Source organism: Strigops habroptila, chromosome 4 (genome assembly GCF_004027225.2).
Source record: "Strigops habroptila isolate Jane chromosome 4, bStrHab1.2.pri, whole genome shotgun sequence".
Classification (NCBI taxonomy): Eukaryota; Metazoa; Chordata; class Aves; order Psittaciformes; family Psittacidae; genus Strigops; species Strigops habroptila.
In genome coordinates this window covers 24,323,149-24,344,331 of record NC_046358.1, presented here as the reverse complement: position 1 = coordinate 24,344,331, position 21,183 = coordinate 24,323,149, and the positions used below count along the sequence as shown (strand labels likewise).

At 40.5% G+C, this 21,183-nt stretch overlaps 1 protein-coding gene across 6 annotated transcripts in view; it reads left to right on the top strand.

The window, feature by feature from the left end:
* The window catches only part of EVL (Enah/Vasp-like), a 150,897-nt gene that overhangs the window by 75,876 nt on the left and 53,838 nt on the right, over window positions 1-21,183 (top strand). For all 6 annotated transcript variants that reach the window (XM_030482036.1, XM_030482037.1, XM_030482034.1 and 3 more), the window contains exons 2-3: window positions 3,597-3,765; window positions 11,216-11,393. In XM_030482036.1, coding sequence (XP_030337896.1) covers window positions 3,597-3,765; window positions 11,216-11,393 — 347 coding nt within the window. The remainder of the gene's footprint in view (window positions 1-3,596; window positions 3,766-11,215; window positions 11,394-21,183) is intronic.

Sequence of the window (21,183 nt, the reverse complement as noted above, 5' to 3'; positions counted from 1 at the left end):
TATGCACAAACCTGAGCAATGATGTAATTAAGTTCCCTTTGAAATGCAATTTTTATCTTTTTTACACATAATTGCCTGTAGTGGAAATTCAGTGGATGAGCCTGACCACTTGCATGTTAATGTAACATAACAAAGAAGCAAGGGAGTTAGTAATATTTGGCATGGTATGTGGAACTTGATGGATCTTCTCCAACACACATCTATTTTTCAGTAACTTTTGTGTATTCTTAGGAAAATAAAGCAACTTCTAGAAGTCTACAATAATGATTTTGTGTATGAACGCTAATACCTGCCAAACTCTTCTCATGAAGGCATGTGGCTATGAACAATAGTTTGACTAAACCCCATATTTATTACCTGTTGTATGGAGTTGGCATAAGTATCAATGGTGTATGGTCCCAAAAATAACAGACAATTTTGCTGGATCTTCCTGAAACCACTCTTGCTGGATTACATTTAAAATTGTAGACTCCACAGAGAGTCAGAGAGAGATCCTCCCTGACCTTCGCAAGAGGAAGCTTTTCTGGGCTGTTTTCAGGGAAGTCCCTTGAAGTGGCAGTGCAACAGTTGTCCTTTTTGTGGGTAGGACGAGTAAATAGTCTTCAGACATACAGTTACACCTCCATTTAGGGTGAGACAGCAAGCTAGCAATGGGTTTCTGGGAGCATTTTAGGTTTTGAAAGATTGATAAAGTGCTTTGCAGGAAAGGACTCCCCTTGTACTGTACTTGTTGTGTTTTCCTTTCTGTTATTTTACTGGAGGCCAAGTAACAGGCTTAATCCTGTTTCCATTTAAATGAATGATGAAAAACTTCCATTGACTGCAGGGAGAGCAGGGATGGAGCATGATGTGTTGCTTTGTGTTACAGTAACAATTGGTTGTCATGCATTAAATATTACTGCTGGGGTCTATATCCATATTTCAACCATGGGGTTGTAAGGGGGTTCTTTGCTGCAGTTTTTAGTGACAGCGAAGTTTGAAGGCGAAGTTGCTGGATCTACTGGAATCTGGATATGGCATTATGAATAACATCACAATAAGCCCATAATGTCTGTATGGTTAGGTGCATTCTCTTTGTTGTAAGTAAGGATAATTTAATTAATTTTGACTAATTAAGGAGCCCATGGTAATTGTGGGTTCCAAAATTAATCTGAAATGGAGACAACATTGAGTTCCAGGCTTGCTCTGATGACACCAGTGATATGCTCTTGGTTGCTTCAGTACAGTGAGGCTTAGTAACCAGCAAGGCTTGAGGAGAAGGATGTGGTGTCACGCTGACCAAGTGTGACTCTCCAAGTAACTATGTTTCCTGGGAGCCTTTACGCTTGCTGGGCAGGGGGTTGCTGTGGCCTCGGCAGCTGATCCCTCCTCCAGCTCTGGTGCTGGAGGTGGCATGAGACACCTGATAGCACAGGCAGGTGGGCACCATCCGGCCACAGGACCACACCAGAGATTATTTTTGACCATTGCACTTCCACATGACAAGCTAATCCCATGTACTTGCCTTTTTGATGGTGCATGTCTCTCCTATCCTCCCCATCTGTGAATCCAAGGCTGACTGAGCATCCCTGGGCATGTCTGGAGGATGCAGGCAGTGCTGCTGCTGCTGCCAGTCTGTGGTTCTTGCACCAGTTGGAGGATTAGGCAGATTGGAGTGAGGTCAAATCCCTCAGCTGCTAATTTCAGATATGTAGAAGCTGCCACAAGACATTAGTTTACCTTAAAAAAGGGAGGGAGAGGTATTTTCTGGGTAAGTACATCAGCAAAGGCACAGCTGTTCTCCAGTTATCTTGTGTAACAAAGCAACAGCAACCAGTGGATGAGCTTGCTTTTACAAATTCTGAAGACTATAATAAAATAATGTTTAGTCTTTCTGATCTGGGTATATTGTTCCAGTACCAGAATCTAGCAGTTTCCATGCTATGTGATAAAAATACAATTTATTCTGAATTTTCTTACCTTCTTCTTTAGGGAGATGATTGTCAGCATAGTTGCTCCCTCAGTAAACACTGTGAAGAGTTTTCAGGCTCTTACCCACAGCCTGGAGGAGGTCTGTGGGCTGCCTGGAGGCTATGCGAAGTGACTGAAAAAACAAGACAGAGTCAGTAGGCTTTAGTTTGTAAAATGGGGAATGCATCTGCCTTGGAAATTTTTTTTGAGACCCACAAATCAGAAAATATTGTAAATTGCTGCTGTAATCTACCCAGATCCTCTTAATACTGACAGTAATGTGCTCCCTTTCATTAAAATGATGACAGTGATGAGGTTGGGTGGGTTTGGGTTTGCAGCAGTTGGTATAAATTACAAGTGGTATAATTTGGCATGGCGGCAGTGCAGCCAGGACAACAGTTTAGCACCAACCAGGAGCTTCTAATTCATTTCTTTGTATGTTAGTGAGGCATTACTGAGGCAAAACCAAAACAAAGGTGTATATGCAAGAGAGGGGAAAAAAGGGATTTTTGTGCAAAGCGGATTACCGCTTGACATTGCATTGCTGAAAATGATTTAATACGGCTTGGGCTAAGGAAGGCAGGTGTATGTAAATATATAGGTCTAAAGTTAATAGGATGGTCATGATTTTTGCAGGTCATAAATCTTAACAGTTTTATTTAGCCCTAAGATGCGCTATTTCCTTGGTGAAAATCTCTGTTATATTGGAAGACCTCAAATCTCCAAAGTTTGGAGGATTCATTTTTTCTATGTATAAGGAACTCCTGTATCCTCTAGTATAAGAAAAGTGGCTGGGAAGTCAGGAGAGTGGAAATTTGAAATCCTGATCCATATTGACATGTCAGCTCAACAGTATTTGCCAGTGGCATTTCTTGCACATGCAGGGTGTGTTTTAGCATGAATCAAGTATAGGTGTGTTAGTCACGAATACGCAAGCAAGAGGTGAAGAACTGATGAATTTCTGTGAGTCAACAGAAGAAAAACAGTTATTAATGCTATACAAAATAATGCAGGCATTTGTGGATACCCCTTTCCCACTTTCTTTGCTACTGGGGTAAAGGAAAAAAGAGTTCCTGTGTGTTTTGCACCGTGTATTCCGGGACTTCTAAGTGCGTCAGTGTGTCTGGGTATTAGGCGTTAGCTGGATTAACATAATTGATTTCTTCAGTTTACCTAACATGGCTTTTGGTTCAAGGTCTGCTTGCTTCCAGTTTTAAATGTGTAACTCAGCTGTGGATGTCGTGTTTATTTTTCCAGTAAGCTGTAAAATATTGCTAAGTTTTCATGCAAATGCAGAAGGCTTCACTTGCCAGTAGGCACATAAAATAAATGGAGCATTCGTACTGTTGGACAGTTTTCATAATGTTTATGTGATACAGGTTATTCCTCAGGGCCTAATATTTTTATATAAAATAGATTATCAGTTCAAAACAGCAGCATACTGGAGGGTTTTTAAGTCTATGAACACATAAAAGCCAGCTTTAGCAGAGAGATTGCACTCAAAGGATTAGCAGATCTCTTATGAAACATATGTTGTAAGCAGTTGTGTCAATTTCTGTTGGTTTCTTTTCCTTTAGATGTTTTCAGTAGTATACAGCAAATTCACTGCTTTTTTTTTTCCTGATTTTGTTATTTTTGCTCTCCAGTGAACAGAGTATTTGCCAAGCCCGAGCTTCAGTTATGGTCTATGACGATACCAGTAAGAAATGGGTGCCAATCAAACCTGGACAGCAGGGATTCAGCAGAATCAACATATACCACAACACGGCCACTAACACCTTCAGGGTAGTTGGAGTTAAACTGCAAGATCAACAAGTGAGTAACCGTATTGAGTTTCCTGTAAATTAACCTTTGATCTCATTTCATACCATCAGTTTTGTGCTTAATGAAGTCTAGCAACATTTCCTGTTCCCTGCAAGGTGCCTATGAGTCTGTTTACAGCACTTACTCGGATTTTGTATAGTTTTTTGCACATAGAATGTATCACAATTTACTGGTGCTTTTTTGTAAACAGAACTTTTAGTATATGCCAGAGATTTTAATTCTATTCCCCCTCCATTTTTGCTTGTGAAATGAGTCTTATTTCATTCTGCAGGTTTTGCTCTCAACTCCATGTAACTTACTTTCTGCTCTGTTTTTGTACCATAAAAGAAAAAAACAATTGTTCTGCACTGCAGTCTCATAAAGTGTGATTGTTACATTGCTGTGATAAGCAATTAGTTCCTTGTAATGCATTTTAAAATCCTAGGTGCACACTGTGATCTGATTTATGGCAGCCTAAGTCTGCGAGGCCTCATTAGGCATTAAAGGAGTTATATGGGATTTAGATTATCAGAACTGGGATCAGGCCCCCCTCAGCCACCAAAGCACTGCGCTCAGCCTGGGGCTGCCATGGCATGGCTCTGGGCAGCCTGGCTTGCAGGTTTGCTGGGCAGTACGTGCCATCAGAAGCTCTGTAATCAAAAGACGTGCTTAGACACTGAATTACAGTGGAGTAGCAGCACTATACATAGTGCCATTTGCATTTTAGAGCATAAATGTTGGAGTCAGGGACTCCCTCTTTATGTTGGCTTGGGGCCCGTACAGTGGTGACAGCCCAGCCTGCCCAGGCTGCCTGCCTTTTGTGCTCACCTTGAGCCCTCAACCTGGTAGAAGAATCAGAAAACAACGGGCAGCTGATTTCCTGTTGGTTCAGAGAGTGGTGTCGTTTCCTGGGAAGGTGTGATGAGCACTGCCATCAGTGTGAGACACGCAGGGGCAGGGCAAGCCGAGCCAAGCCAGAGCGCTGGAGCCAGGGCACTACCACCTCTCATCTGCCACAGGTGTTGAATTGACTTATCGGCTCATGGAAATGCAGATGATGTCCCACAGCTGTAATGGTACTTGGGCCAACTATATAAGTTAGGTTGCTTACTAGAAGTGTTAATGACTGCTATGCTGTCCCTATACAGAGTCATCATTTTGAGAAAGGAAAAGCAGAATAGAAATAGGTGGGGATTCTGAGCACATTGGTTTTCAGATCCTTGCAGTGCACTTTTGAAACGTCTGCCATATCTTTTGCAACTGCTTTTATCCTTCTCAGTAGAGACAGTATATTAATGTAGTCCCATTTCAAAAATAGAAAATATTTTGAACAATAAATGAAATACAGGGGCTGCTTAGTGAGTTGTGAAAGCCAGTACTGCTTTGTAACAGGCTAGCTGTTCATTTTACATAGCCAGCAGGTGAATGTAAATGATTTTCATGTGACTACAATCTAAGATGGGTCTGACTAGCCAGTGTAAAACAAGCAAAAGTCATGAAGTCCACATATATATGTAAGGGATACTATGTACCAAAGGTCTGTCTTCATCAACGTATACAATTTTAAAAGTGGTATATATTAAAAAATCAAATCTGCATCTGTACTTTAAACATGTTTTGCATTAACTGTAACATTACATTTGCTTGCAAGCATTCCTACTTATGAAGAGGCTGCATGCCATCTAAAAATCATCTCAATTCAGAAGGAATTTCTGTTTTTCTAGACTTTAAAGACTAAAATTCCTGCCTCGAACAGTTTATCATAGTCACTTAAAACTGTCTAAGAGAAAGTATACACCTTAAATATGATTACAAAAAAACCCCAGTATCATGAATTCAAGACAGCATAGCATAGTAGTATTAAAAGGAACATTCTGAAAGTCTCAAGAATCAGAACGTAATATATTTTATATGAGTCTCACATAGAATCATAAGCTTGCTAAGCATTTGCATTTAATGAGAACAAAAATGAATTTAAGTTAAAATAATTCTCTGTGCAAGCTATTTCATGCTTGCTCTCAGGTTGTGCTAAATCACACTGAAAATGAGGTTTCAGTCAAAGCTGTTGCTTTGCCAGGAAAGCTGTATTTTTCTGAAAAGGACCAATCATATGTGATTTGGCCTATAATGAAGCTACACAGATTTTCAAGAGTTGAGCAACTGGTTTAAAATACGTAACACAACAATACCACAAAGGAACAATTTTAAGTTATTACATACTGTTCATATTGTTTGGCGAGGTGCAGACTAGAGTAATCTTCATGACTTCACCCTTGCCTGCCTTTAATGACTCCCTTTTAATTTTTGTTAGTTTATATTATACCCCACTCTTTAACTTTCATCTCTTCCCCCCCCCCCCCCCCCCACATATCTTTTTCTGTAGACTCCTTTTGTTGTCTTTGTCTAGCTGCCTTTATGTTTTCTAGCCCTTTTTTGGTGCACGTGTTGGAGTTTATGATACTGTCTTCGCATTCTGCTTACTTTATCTGTGTTTCTCTTCATCTCTAGCTGACAGTGTCTAAAAAGTTCACTGCAAAGAAATCTGGTTTTCAGAGTGCTAGAATTTGAGCATCATTCTCACCACCAGGAAGTGGTCACCTGACCTCTTGTTCTCCCTATGTATGCGGGTGACATGCTCATCGTGTGCTTGCATGCAACAGCAGCTCCGTCACAGACCAGTGATACATGAATTCCCTTTTCTGCTCTGCACAAATGTGCACATTTGCATAGACTCATGCTGACATGAATGGTAATCTTCAGAAAACCAGAAATAGACTTTTGAATCTTTGAAGTAGCCATAGAGGCCAGAACTGGTTTGAAGCTAAGGCCAGATCAGTGCTACAATCATTTCATATCATGAGCTTTGATGTTTCCTTGCAGCCTTTGTTTTCTCGAAGCCCAACAGTCGCAAGTGATTCACCCTCATGTTGCAACTTGCCAGCTGTCCTTGCCTGTTGTAAAGGTGAAGCTTCAGTCATCATGCAAGAAGTTCACAAAACTAAAAACATGCAAGTGGCCCATCTTTATGGCTTAACTGACAAGCAGTACCTCCCCAGTTCAGAGTCCTGATCAACTGAGGGTTTAAAATTATGGTTTTACATCAAGTGACTTCAGCTCAGCATGATCTCATCACCGAAAGGCAGGTGCTGAACAAATAGGCGGGGAAGAGGGTGCAAGTCAAAAGTGAATCATACCTCCTCCCGAGGGTTTGGTGTACTGATATGGCTAAGAAGCGAATGTAAAAACAAGGCCTTGGGGAAGGTAGGACATTTTACATTTGAGCTGAAGCCAAAATTGAAACAGGGACAGCATTCTTGAGATATAAACTAAACCACGTTTTTTGAAAAATAAAGAACCAATTAATCACTGCTGTGACTTATCAGAAGTTGGTCAGGTTTGGGCCTGCTTACAGAAATAAAGACTCTGGTATCAACTGTAGCAGGTTTTAGCTGCTACACCATATCTTCCCTGTTTTAGGAGCCATAATACTGCTCCCCATGAGAGGAGTCTGACCCCTGGCAATGCAGCAGGCCCCAAGCTTACAAGAAACTTCTGAACCATTGCATGCTCTGGAGAAACAGGCAAATGTCTTGTTCCGGTTCAATAAACAAGAGTATGGGTGGTAAGACTTGTGTGAGAGCTCTTCCTGTGATCTTGGTTGTGGTTACACCTCAGATACAGACCTGAGGCCCACTTGATCCCTTCTAGCCCCATTCTTGTGAGTCCTGTCAACCACCACCATCATTGCTGCTGACAGTTTCCAACTCAGCAGTCTACGGACTGCAGTCAAAGTGAAGGGCTTCTTGGTTTTGAGCTTTTTAATAGATCCCAAAATTCCCTGCTGGCCCCAGAGAGCCTGTGTTTGAAACTGAGATGAAAGGGTGAAGGATAGTACTGGGGAGAAGTGAAGCAAATGTTTTTTTAGCATTATATTGATGGGAATGTTGAAAGGTGTCAAAATATTAATACTATGCACAACTGGTCTGTAAAACTCCTTGCCATACAAGATCATTGAAATCCAGAACTTAACAGGTTTCAAAACAACGCAGACATTTCTATGGGTAGTGAGAATACTGTGTTTCAGGATAGAAAATACTAAAAGGGGTTGGAAAAGAAAAAAATAGGCACATAAAATGTCATGTTTCCTCTTTTAAGACAAACTCTGGGTGAAGATTATAAGAAGAAGTGTTTGTTGTAGACAAATCCATTACTTATTTCTGCAAGATTTCCAGTAAGTTTCTCCAATTCATCTATTACAGACTACGGCTGAATATTAACAGATGAATTGTTCGTCTGCTCAGCATGGCAGATGCTATCGTGCTAACATATAAGCTTTAGAGTAAAGATCCCTTAGAAACACCTGTAAAAAACCTCCTATGATCCAAATAGGGAGACCTTCTTTATTTTAATTACTGTTCTGAAGCGCTTATTTATCATCATGTGCCTTGCAGAGTCTCCACACCATCTGTACGAGATACTGTTGTGCATTCATTCTTAACAACAGCAGAAGCAGCCCTCCTCTTTTTCCTGTGTTCTAGAAGCATTGGCCAAAGGAGATAACATGAGATTCTGGCTATGTTATGTTTTATTTCCTGTTTTTAAACTCTCTGTTTTGAGTTTGAAAACAAGATATTACATGTGTAGGCATCCTGATGATTATTGAAGGTCAATATTCAAATTCTGTCTCTATTAAACTGAAGGGATCAAACCCTCAGAAGAGAGTGGATTCTCTCAGTTCCTTGAGTTGGTGTTCTGGGAAAGCAAATTTTGAACAGTTTAGCTGACTGCTGTCAAAAAGTTTTTGGCATAGATTTTTACAATTTTTGTTTTTCATTATAAAACTACACTACACCTTCTTGTGCTCTTTGGACTTTAACAGTGCTGTCCTTTGAAACAGAAGATTCTTTTAGTAGGTGAGAAATACTTACTTTGCGAAGCCTGGTAGAAGCTCGCAGTCTTTCTAAACATTTCCTCAAAGATACTAGCCGTGCCTTCCCTTGCTTAAGCTACTCAGAAATGATTGGAAGACTTAAAAATCGGTATATGTTAAAACTGTTGGGTTGGTAATCCAGGCATGAGTCTACTTGATACTCCAAAGATCTTTTGATTGTGAACAACATCGATCCAGGCTCTCCCAGTGCTCAGTGTTAGAATGGGGGTGATGTCACCATTTTTCAAGAGAAAAGGGCTATCTAAGCTGACAGCTGTAAGAGTGAGTTCACGGCTTTGCTCAGTGATCAGAGCAAGGTGGTTTCCACATCGTTCTGGTTGGTGTGGGTGGCTTTCCATGCAGCATGCTGGCGATGTGGTTCCCGCTTTCGGGGACCAACTGTTTAGGAACCTGCGTACCAAATATAGACTGGTCTGCATCTTCCCTTTGGATCACAGGTCAGGAATCTCTCTATGAAACGTTGCAAAAAACCCCAGTGTAGGTCTGATTGCTGCCCAGTTCATTTACATGGGAATTTAATTGGTTTGAGAGCAACACTTGGACCAGATACTTGGATGTTCAATAACCATCAGGATAATTTATACCTAAAGCTAGACCAAATATTCAAAGACTATCTGCTGTCACTGTTTAATGCTGGGTCAGGTAAGTAAGTAAATGCATTATAGAAATAATCTGTAATTATCTGCTAGTGTAGTGGCTTCATTGCTGGTTTCTATATTTTTTATATGTTAATCTAGTATAGTTATCAAACATATTAACTATATCAATGAGACATCATCCTTCAAAAATAGGAATGTGTGATGAACAATTTGCTCCTTTTGTGTTAGGTGTTTGTCTAATGCTTTTCTGCCAGTTTAAATTAGCAATCCACTGGAAAGTCAAAACTCAGAGCTAGGAGTCATTCATCTTCAAAATTAGTTTTAAAACTAGCTTTTATAATTGAGAAGAGTTATCAGTCATCTAGCAAAAATATTGTTAATCTAAATACATATGTTGGAGTTTTTTGGATGCAGTAATAGTACTAACAGAAAACTTTCCAAAGTATTGGTTAATCAAACTGCAAAAGAGATGTACTGGTAAGTTTTCTGGTGTGTGGTATCCACCTGTAACCGTAAATACTGTGTATAGCATTTATTCATTCATTACTGGCTCACATTCCCTTGTCTTCAGTTTTTGCTCCCATCTTACCAAGTCCAGGATGGTGAGATTTGCAGTAAGAATGAGCTCCCTGACAGTGTGCACCAAGGTCCCTCTTCCTTCTCCTGCCTACCTCTACTTCCTCCTCCTAATATCACTGTCCAGGCTGTCTAGTTTACAAATGAGCCATACAGACTAGTTAGATTTTGATTGATTGGCTTTCAGCAAGGACCAGAAATTGTGGGATTGTTCTGGCTTTGGTAAAACTCCCGTCAAAATAACTCCATTTGTAGAGACAATCTCGAATATTGAAAACCAGATTTGCTGTGTTTGACTAATGAACTTGAGACTGTCCCTGCTCATAATTTTAAATTTCTCTGTCCCTGGTTCCCTTCTGCCCCCAGCCTGTGTTGGCTGAAGAAGAGGTAGCCTCCATTTCCTATTTCTTCTCTATTTTCAAGTGCTCTGTGCCTGTTTATGAGAATAATTATGATCCCTTCTGTTGGCATTTTGTTTCTTAAATTTGCATCACGACAGAGTGCCATTGTCAGTCCATAGAGGGGTATCTCAGGGGTGCTGTCTCTGCTGTGGGTCCTTCTGGCTTCTTAGTGGTGCAGTGGACACTTCTGCCTCTCCACCTTCAGCTAGAGCAGCTTAGGCTTCCTGCATTGGGGGTTTCTGGTCAGATCTCAGGTGTCCCATGTGCCTTGCCAAGGATAAACAGGGCATTGTATTTATCAGATTAAATCAAAATGTGCAGAAGCATCCTTCTATCTCAGTCACCTCTTACCTGGAATTAATAGCGTGTACACCAAGGGAAGAGGTGGGAGAGGAAATATTTTGTTGTCTAGTTTTGTCATGGTCTATCTGATTTGAGAAAAAAAAATCTCTCATCATAAGAAGTTGGTGGTGATCAGACACTTGAGAGGAGAAAAGCAGAGCTGGTGCAATGAGTCAAACGTTTATCTGCTGTATGGCAGGGTTAGTGCCAAGAGCTCTCTCTGGCTCTTTTTCTGACAATTGTGCATGATCATCCTCCAAAAGAAGGCAACAGCTGCTGACACTGGCTGCTGACATATGTCTGCAGTATTCGCACAGCTGTATCTTGCAGAGATGCTGTAGAAAACACAGTCAGGTAATAGATTTTGCAAAACTAGCTTGCAAATCCCTGAGGCTGAATTGAACCGTTGTAAATCTCACCCCCAGATGTGGTCTTCTGTCATCGAAACACAGTCTGCCTTACCATACAGCTGTGTAGGAGCTACCATACGAATTGCCTCTACCAATTTAATTAACCTTTACCAAAGGGTTGGGGTTTTTCTCCACTGAAGACAGAACTATTTTTAATTTTCGCTCCTCTGTTTCAAATCACAGGTAGTGATTAATTACTCAATTGTGAAAGGATTGAAGTACAATCAAGCAACACCTACCTTTCATCAATGGCGCGACGCACGGCAGGTCTATGGCTTGAATTTTGCAAGCAAAGAAGAGGCCACCACTTTCTCCAATGCAATGCTATTTGCTCTGAATATCATGAACTCACAAGATGGAGGTAAGTTAGCATCCACTATGCTCTTTATTAATCTGTGACATTTTGCAGTGCTTGTTACCAATCACGTGGCACAGTTGTCTTGCATAGTATGCCATTATAAAACACGTTATAATAAAAAAGTTCGTCTCTGGTAGACAGCCTTTAGATCAGCATTTGCTGTGGTATGAATTGTACATGTGTTCAGGTTTTGCACCTCCCTTCCAATTTTTCATGGTTGCCTTAACTCATGATAGGAAATCAATAGTTACTTGGGAATGCCTCAGCAGGCAGGTAGCCCACTGATTTATGCGTATCTGCGTGTGCATTGTGTTACATGTAAGATGGCAGAATACAGCTTTCAATAAACAGAACCTAGAGTTAAATTAGCAACATTTTATAGGGTAGGACTCAGAGCTGATATTTCCAGTGTGTTCAGTGTTAGCTATAGCCATTGGCTCTTGTGAGCTGACATTCAAAAAGAGGAGTGTGCAGCATCTCAGTTATTTCATAAGGTAAAATGCAAAGGTTTGGCCCCTGGACATTGACTGATGTTGTTCCTAAGTACTATATTGACTGTAGTTGAAGTTTGTGGTGAAATTTACTGTTCTATGAAATTGTCATTGCAGTAGCTTGAGGAGGGCCCAGAATAAAGTCCTCGTTTCTCAGTGGAAACCAGTTTCTGGTCTGCAGTATCTGGATGAAGTTCTGTCCTCAGTTATACACCTGTGACCTCTCTGCAGCTCCTGGGCTGGGAACAGAATCCTGTGTGATGTCTTTTTTCCAGTAAAATACACACCACAGCCCTGTTTTCCCTTTGAAGTGTCAAAATAAGAATTTTTTGCTGTTAGGCTAAAAATGAAAGAAACTATCTTAAAGTGGATACTTTAGTTATGTTACCTACTCCAGTAAAAAACAACAGGTATTTTTAAGAAAGTATTTTTGAGTACTTGAAAATCCTATTAGATTTTGTTATGAATATAAAGCAAATGATAATTTGCATTTTTGGGGTATTCTTTTATTCATTTACACAGCAAGTATGTTAGATGCTTTACAGACATAAGATCCAGCCTATGCTGAAGAGCTTGCATTTAAAGCTTGTAGTTGTCACATAGACAAAAGTGAAGTGGGGCACAGATGAAAAAATTTTCTACTTTCTTTCTAGAAAAAAAAAAGGGTCATATGAACATTCAGTCTTTAACAACCTCTTTTCTCTCATACATAAAGTATTAAAAGTTTCAAAGATTGAAAGTTGTCTCAGTCTTAATAGCTGAGCTTGTGAAAAACTGAAATTTGCTTTAAAGGGAATTTTGGCTTTTGTGGTTTTTTTTAAAAAACCCTCTAATTCAATAAAACAAATTCACAAAATATTAATATTTATCAATTGTATAAAACAATAAAATTTATTTACATAAATATTTATCTTTAAAATTATATTAGCTACACATTGAGAATAGATCATATTGAGAACCTTTATATCCTCATAAATTTCCCGGTTATTGCAATGATCTCAGCATGCGAGTTGACAGCAAAAATACGTAACGGATATAAGGTATAAAATGTTTTTTCAGAAGAGCCTAGAAGATCTGCTCTTCTAGGCTCATACAGCCCATAAGCTTTTGTGGCCATGAATTAATGCAAATAGGAATTCACACAAACACACATACACGTATATTTTTTCAGGCACTGCCACTGCCTGCATACTTCATCCATTCTGCTGCCTACATGGTGCATTAGGGTTTGCTTTTTCGCATGGAAAAATCATTAGGGAAGAAAGTATTTATTATATCTACGCACCCATGTATTAAAGTTGCTCATGTGCTTATGCACATGGATGGGGGCTTTAAGGAGTGCTTTTGTACACACAGAACAGCTTACACACTAATAATACCTTCAATCAAACTCAGAGAGTTAAATAGAGGTTCCCTCTGGCACATTCATAGTACAGAATACCCTATCTATCTGCTAGCTCTACAGACTGGGATGTGCTACACGCACTATTTGGGATGTGATATTTCTAATGTTTACTTGTTTCATATATTCCCTGCTGAGATATTACTGTGTTTAGGTACTGCAAATCTTCCCATAGTTGGATACAGATTCTGGCTTCCATGGCTGCTTCTCCTTTCATTCTACCACCCACTTGCATAGACTAAAATTAATCATGGTAGGCTACAGCAGAATATCTGAGACTGCATCATACCTTCAGCAGATGTGGAGTCAGGGTTCTGTAACATTTGGGAAAATAACTAGTCTCGGTTGCAGAGCAGTGGTGGGGGTTTTTGAATGGTGTGTTAAGCTGAATTAGTTTAAAAGAAATTATAGCAGTCCATGTTTTGGGGAGCTGGAAATAATTTTAAGGCCATGCTGACTTTCAAATGAATGAGTCACTTCAAATGAATATACAGTTATGAACTAGCATTGAGAATTACTGTCACTGTCCCACTTCCTCACAAGAAACTACAATATCCGAGATCATTCACTGAAGGTGCTGATCTTTCTGTGCTGATTACATGGGGCACTAGTGAAAACTAAACTGAGTGTTTTGTTAAATGCCTACGGTTAAATGGCTGAATCACATCCTATATCCAGCCTGTGTTAACCTGTGTTGCGTGTCAAGATCATGGGGATCCCTGGGGAGGGATTCTTCCCAGGAGTCTGATATCCCAAAGTTTGAGAAAGCTGGGAAAAAAGCCGTAGTCTCAACTTGGTGTGTAGTTGTATTTCTGCAGTGGATGAACTCATACTCTTACCCATGGGGAGGGCTGGCCATATGACATGTGGCCAAGTTCTCAGTGCTGTGATGGGAGCCTCTCCCAGTGTGCATCCTCAGAGTGGGGTGAAGCAAGCCCTGCAGTGCAGGAGCTAAACACATACTCAGCTCAGTCTTGTGCTTTGTAATGATGTTAATGATCATGTTAGGAGTATTCTGAAATGAGATAAAAAAAGACTAACAAGAAATAATAGTACAAATGTGCACCATCCTTCCTTTGAAGGTTGACACTTGCCTCACTGAATCACAATTGTTTACCTACCAGCTTGTTTATATGCCAAATAACTTTGATTTCCTTATAAGTCTCTTTAATCTGTTCTCCTTTGCAAGAAAAAATGAAGAATTGGTCCTGAGCCAGCCTGTAATATGAGAGCAAATGATAACATTGACTTGCTCATTACCAGTCTCTTGCTTATGGTTCTTTAATGGTGTGTGTCATTTAGTAAGAGCATTAATATGACAAATGACTTCACCATTAAATTGCTTTTCTTTCACGCGTGTCCACTTTGTGAAGCCAGACTTTTTATCGGTGTAAGTTACCTGATGCAAGGATTGTCACCAGCTTACCTTGTCACCAGCAGCCAGGTTACACTAGGGACAGAGCATCACTCTTTCTTGATACTGCAGGAAAGGCATTTTGCACAGATCCTGCCCGCAGGCTGTTTGATGTTTGGTAAGCAGACAAGGTTCATGTTCTTCAGGGCTTATATCCTCTTAGATTGAGCGAATGCAATGACCTGTGGCAGCACAGCATGGTTATTGAAGTAGGACATAAGGTGAGGAAATCAGTAAGGTAAAGTGGGTAAGTTCTTCCCTGGCATAATTCTGTAGAAAAGCTGTTGGTGCCTGTGATGAAGGTAACTCTTTCTGTGGGGCTTAACAGAGCCTATACACACTGTGTGTCTGCCAGTAAGTGGTTACACTTCCCTGACGGGGAGATTGAGACTATTTTCTCTCCTTTCTTGCTTCCCGGATTGCTAGGGACAGGCAAAGGAATGGGTTCATTTCTTCCCTTCCTTATTTGCTCACTTCAAACACTGTCCTTGCTTCCCTGCCGGGCCCTGACAGCACTTGTATGGTTCCGTGCCACAGAAGGAGGCAGTGGTTTGGCTTCATGGCTTGGCATGGTGAGCTCTGAGGGCATCTTGGGCTTCCATGGCTTACAGGCTTGGTATCTCTTGGAGAAGATGTGAGAGTCTGATCTATACAACCTACTAGTAAATGCTGTTTATGGCATAGTGAATATAACATATCATGGACTTTTGCTTTTCTTTTAATGTCTTTGCCCTGGGGACTTGGATAGTTATTGTTGACTTGCAATGCAAAAAACCCCATAATTTAAAATGTAAATACTACATGCTAGAAAGCCTTATTGCTGCAGAGTTAGTTAAAGAGGTCAGCTGTCTGACTAAGAAGGGAGAAGTTGGAGGCAAGGATGAAATAGTAGGAGAGAGGTTCGAAGAAAATGAATAGTGATTTTTTTTTTTTTTTTTTTTTTTTTTTTTTTTTTTTTTTTGCTTGTAAGATAGCCATTTTCTTTTTCTGGCTTACAGACCACGTAATACAGACATGTAGGTCATAGAGGGTGCAGAGTTCAGCCCTGTGCTTTCTGACACAGGGCTTCACAGACCCAGCTTTAACTACAGGGATGTCGTTCTGGCACTCAGAAGGATTGCTTCTCACTCCTCTTCTTCTGATTAGCAGATCTGCTGGCTTTTCCACCACTGTGAATTATTTGACATGTATTTCTCCAGACCTCTTTCCCATAGAAGGATTTGATTAAGTTCTTCAGAGTTTGAGATCTTTTTCCATTCCTTCAGACATTCTGCTCTTACTCTCATCCAGAAATGACTGCATTTCTGTATTGCTGGGAGGAAATTCCTTGGAAAGCACTTTGAGCCCTCCAAAATAAGGGGAGAAATAGAAGAATAAAGCATTGATTCATCAAACAGCAGATAAACTGGCAGCATATAGCATACATTAGCTCTCCAAGTTAGATGCCCTAAGTGTTTGCAAGGTTTGTGTCAGTGCAGGCTGTGTATGGTGCACTGGATTTCAGATTATAGTCTACACAATTTTTTTTATAATTTTGGGATGTTATGTTCAGTTCATTTTTCTTTAGAATTTTTCCATCTCTCTGTATTTCAGTGGCACTAAAGTGTAACTGCTGGGAAAGTCAGTCAGCTGCATTCATCTTCGACAATGCAGCGACTGTTTTATTTGATGATATTGCCCCAAGACTTCCCAGCACCACAGAGGACACAATGTGGAAAGACAAAAGACTGCATCTTCATTACAGTACTGCATAATACATAAAATAACTCATCAATAATGGACAGGACCCACCACAGAACACAATGCCCACTTGCAGCCAGCTGGTTCCAAAACTGTGCTGGTGTAAAGAGATCTGTGCTGCATGCAAGGCGCTTCACATACTGTGCTGCGGACTCATTTCCCACGCTATCAGGTGTGTTGGTGCAGATTATAAACCACTGAGGTGGTATATTCTGTGCATGTTGTACTTCTAAGTGTGCTAACAGTATTTAAAGGCTTGTGTAACTTCATACTGTGTAGGCAATGCAGGACTGTAAGCATGTCATTCTGCTGCAGGTCTTTTAACCAAATCATCCCAGAAGTTGCTCCTATTTATAATGCAGGCTGAGAACTTGTAAATAACAAATGTTTAAACTTACTAGTATAAATATGATCCATGTGGTCAGACACCTAGTGCTAGCCAAAATAGCCACCCACAGGCAATGGTTAATTGGGTGCATGTTAAAAGTACAAAAAGCTTTTGCCTCTTTAGAAAACAGAGCAGCTTTCCCAGGGGAATAAATCTTTCCCAACTGACATGTTCCAAAAGCACCAGAGAAAGGTTTAGAGAAATGAATTTCACAGTTTTTCCAGCCTCATGCCTACTCCAGTTTCTATATAAACTTTGGTTGCTCAGAAATGCTCTGCAGATAGGGCAGTTTCTGATCTAACTTACTGCGCTTTGTAAGTCAATGAAGAGGGAGGGAAAATTCAAGTGAGATTATGAGTTTTTTCTGTTCATCTGCTGCATTGCTTTATCACTGGAACTGTTCTAGAAAAAATCCACTTGACTTATAAATAATCTTTTAGTATATTGCTTACTGTAGGAATAAATTTCTTGTGAACTAGACAGAGATGAGCTGTTACTCAGCAAACTAGGTGTGAATCCCTGCCACGTGCTCAGTGCATCCCCCTCTGCCTGACCCTCTGAGGGAATAAGTCCCTTGTGACCCCAGCTGAAAAACATCAGCTCAGGCCATAGTATCGCTTGTTGTGTCATGCTCCCAAGGCTCTTACTATGCTGGTGAGGAAGACAGTCCTCAAAGAAGCCCACTGCCCGTGTTTCCAAATCAACCAACACTTCTCCTCCTGGAATTATGGGCTCTTTTCTTGCAAACCTCCCCTGCCTGCAAAACGGCTCAGTGCCCTCTTCTCAGGTTAACCTGGGTTTCCTGAGGTGGATATATGACATTTCTAAGAACCTGGGCACACTTCATAAGTTGAGTTCACATTAAGAGAAGCATATTTAAAACCAGAACTGGAAGAAGCTGTCCCAGCCAGAAGCAGCAGTAAAACTGGTTAATCTTCCGCATTAGCTTGGCACCAGCTGACTGGAGCACAGGAGGTGAATTGCTTCACTCGTGAATAGATAAACTGGGATTACAGACTCCTTTCAGTGTTAGAACTGTAAATATCGTTCCTATTATTCGTCTGTCAGGAAGCCTCAAACCGTTATTTAATTATTCTGCTCTATAGAAGTAGGCATCATTTTTTTCTAATCAGTTTTTCAATTCCTCCAATGGACAGGATCCACGGCAGAAATTTTTCCAGGGCAGTGAAGTGCTCTCCCAGTGTTATGCAAATAAAAACCCATGGCATGTTGCTTGTACGCATCTTAGCCATTTTTCTGATTTTTCTATTATACCCCTGCTTAGAGTAGCAGCAGCAGCGCTGGAGCTGCTGTCGCATGTCTGGAACAACAAAAGGTGCCTCTGTTCTTTGAAGAGCATAACAAATCAAATAGCTCTTGAGTCTCTCGCTGATGTTTTTTGCTTTGCTGAATTCTTCTCCACTAAATGAAAACCGCTTCAGGAAGGAAACTGTGTGAGGAGAAAACTGTTGAGAGATTTAAGAGAGTCTTGTGCATACTGAGAGTGAAGACCTCTGCTAGGGAGATTCCCTAGCACTGTTGCCCTCAAACCCTCTTTTTCTGAAACTGTGCCTGACTCTGCTCCTTTGACCTGTGCAGGCAATGAGCAAAGGGGTGCGTTTACACCCCAGCGTGCCTTCTTACATCCTGCATGAGCCCACAGTCTCTGCCACAGCTCTTCAGAAATCTGAAGCATATGGAAAGCAAATGGCTTTTTGTGAGGAGAACAGTATTTTTCCCTTTACCTTTTCCAATGTCATACTTCGGCGTGTTGAGTCGCAGTATATTTTGTTTTGCTCAACAGTAATAGTCTATGGGACATTTATTTATTGATTGGGCATCTGATTTCTTCCAGTGAAAGAGAAATTGCTTCTTGGAAGAGATTTGATTTTTTAACAAACCTTCTTTCCATCTTATGTTCCTTTTCTGCCATTCTGAAAGTGCTTTGATTTTTGGTGTCTTGGGGTAGTCTCTAAAATAACATGACTTCATTTGTGTCAGAACAAGAATTGTTTTTTTGTAAGACAGTTTGTCTTCCTTTTCAGACCATACATGAGTTAGAGGTGCTGTAATTCCACACAGAACAATGCTCTGTTAGTACCTCTGTACATACATGGACATCTCACCCCACTCTTCAGATTGATTCACACCATTCTTAAAGTTAAGTATTGGTATAGTTCATAATATATAATGTCATAGAATAAGTTGAAAGAGCATTCTGTACAGTTTTTCTCACTAGGAGAAAAGAGGAGAAAGAATATTGAAAATAAATCCACTATTTTAAATTCTGTAAGGGATTCCCTCATTCTTAAAAGAAAAAAATGACCAGGTGTTGTGCTGTGATGATAGTTACACAGATCCAGATGTGCAAAGAGTGATAACTACTGATAGGCACTTCTAACCTGAATCAGCTAAACCGGATTGATTTTTATGATGGCGCTGTGCTCCTCCAAATACACTTTATTTTCTGAAACGTAAACTGTAGAAACTTCTAAGAGATCGTATGGAAAGTGACATCTGCAGCTTTCTACTGCGTTAATAAGTATCCAAATATACATAATGCAGGAATGCATGTTGTATTCATTTTAAATCATCTTACAGAAATGGTGCCTTCCGGTAATGACAATGATATCTAATTTTAGTCTTAGCCCTCCCCCTTACTTATACTATTCATGGGTACCCTGTGCTAATTTTTGGGTACTAGCTAATTTATACCAGTGATTAACTTGAGATGAGATACCCAAATGTGTAGGGATTAAGATAGGTTTGGGTTATTAATTGCTGAACTGGCAATAAACTTGGTTCCTTTTTTTATGTAGTAGACTTCCCAGGATCCTAGCTAAGAGCCAGACCTTATAATAGTTTGTCTCTACGCAATAATTCATACACTCCCCTAGCTGTGATCCCACTCCAAACAAGTCGTAATTGTGTGACCGCAATCATCCTATTAACGATAGTAGAAAGGTGGGCATCTGTAGTACAGGGTTTTGTACCTGAGCTGGGCTCTGTGTGCGGCCAAGGAACAGTAACAGATGCTCCTGGGACAGTCGGTTACATATTTTAAGTGTCTCTATCACAGCAGCTCTAGGCAAAATTCAGCCTGTTTTTCTTCTCTTTTTCATCGCTGACTGTAAAGGATTGCTGCTAAGAACCCTTCTTTGGTTCATGAAAATTTTGCTATGATACTCTTCCAAACTTTCTAATTAATGGATTAATTACTCCTAATTATGCTATAATTAATTTGTAATGGCAATAATAATTAAACCTCTAGTTTAATAATAATAAATTAGGGACATGGAAAATAATGCGTATAAGCTGTATTTTTCATGATGCTGCATGGATTTCCCTGGGAAAGTTAGTGAGAACCCACAGGAATACGTGTATTGTGCGTGTCCTTATTTGTGTGTTCACACGAGCAATGCACATCAGATTATCACTTCTCCAACTGCCTGAGCTCTGCAAACCAAAGGTCTTTGTACATGCAAATTTATACCACGAGTGAACTCGGCAAGGAATTCACACGTATATAGATAGAAGTCAGGAATAAGTTGCTGGGTTGGGAGGATTTTTAACATGTAATCAAAGTAAAATTGATAGTGTTTTGAATTTTGTTTTTAAACTCTGCTTTCATTATGTGCCATAGGACACTGTATGAACAACATTCGCTAAAAACGTGTCCCTGGTCAAAATACACAGTGTTTAGGACCAGAGAGCTGAGCGGGCACAGCCAGTGGTGCAGCTGAGGAGGGAGGACACAGCTCTGCAGCCCTCTCCAGAGGCAGGCTCAGCTGAGGGGAAAGTCTACTGCTTAATTCCAACCTACCGAGTGAATCGCCATATGCTGCTGCCAGCAAAGCATGTAGAGCAGCTTCTGCTGCTGGCTGGTAATCCCCAGGAGCTCACACAAAGTCTATTAATTGCCTGCTTAGATGACTCCATGCGGTCATCCAGCATCTTACTTTTCCACAGCCAGGGACCCAAAAGCTCTAGGTTGTGTGGCATTCTACAAGCAGCATCTCAGACCCTTATGGCAATGACTATTGTAATTTCTCCAGTTAATCCTAATGAAGCAGTGCAGCTGAAAATAGGATTCATTTAATTGAACTTCAGCCATTTAGATGCTAGGCATCTAGTTTACAATAATTGTATAGATTCCTTTCCACTCCGTGGAGCAAGGACAGCTTGCCTAGTGAGTGTGGATATAGTCCTGTGCTGCTGGCTGGTAGCTCTACAAGCCGCACAGTCCCTGTGACACAGCAGGGAGCAGTCCACAACTGTGATAAAATGGAACAATCTTGGGTCGTCCTGCAGTTCAGGAAGGAAGTAATCTGCTAATAGATGATTTCAGTTCACAAAGC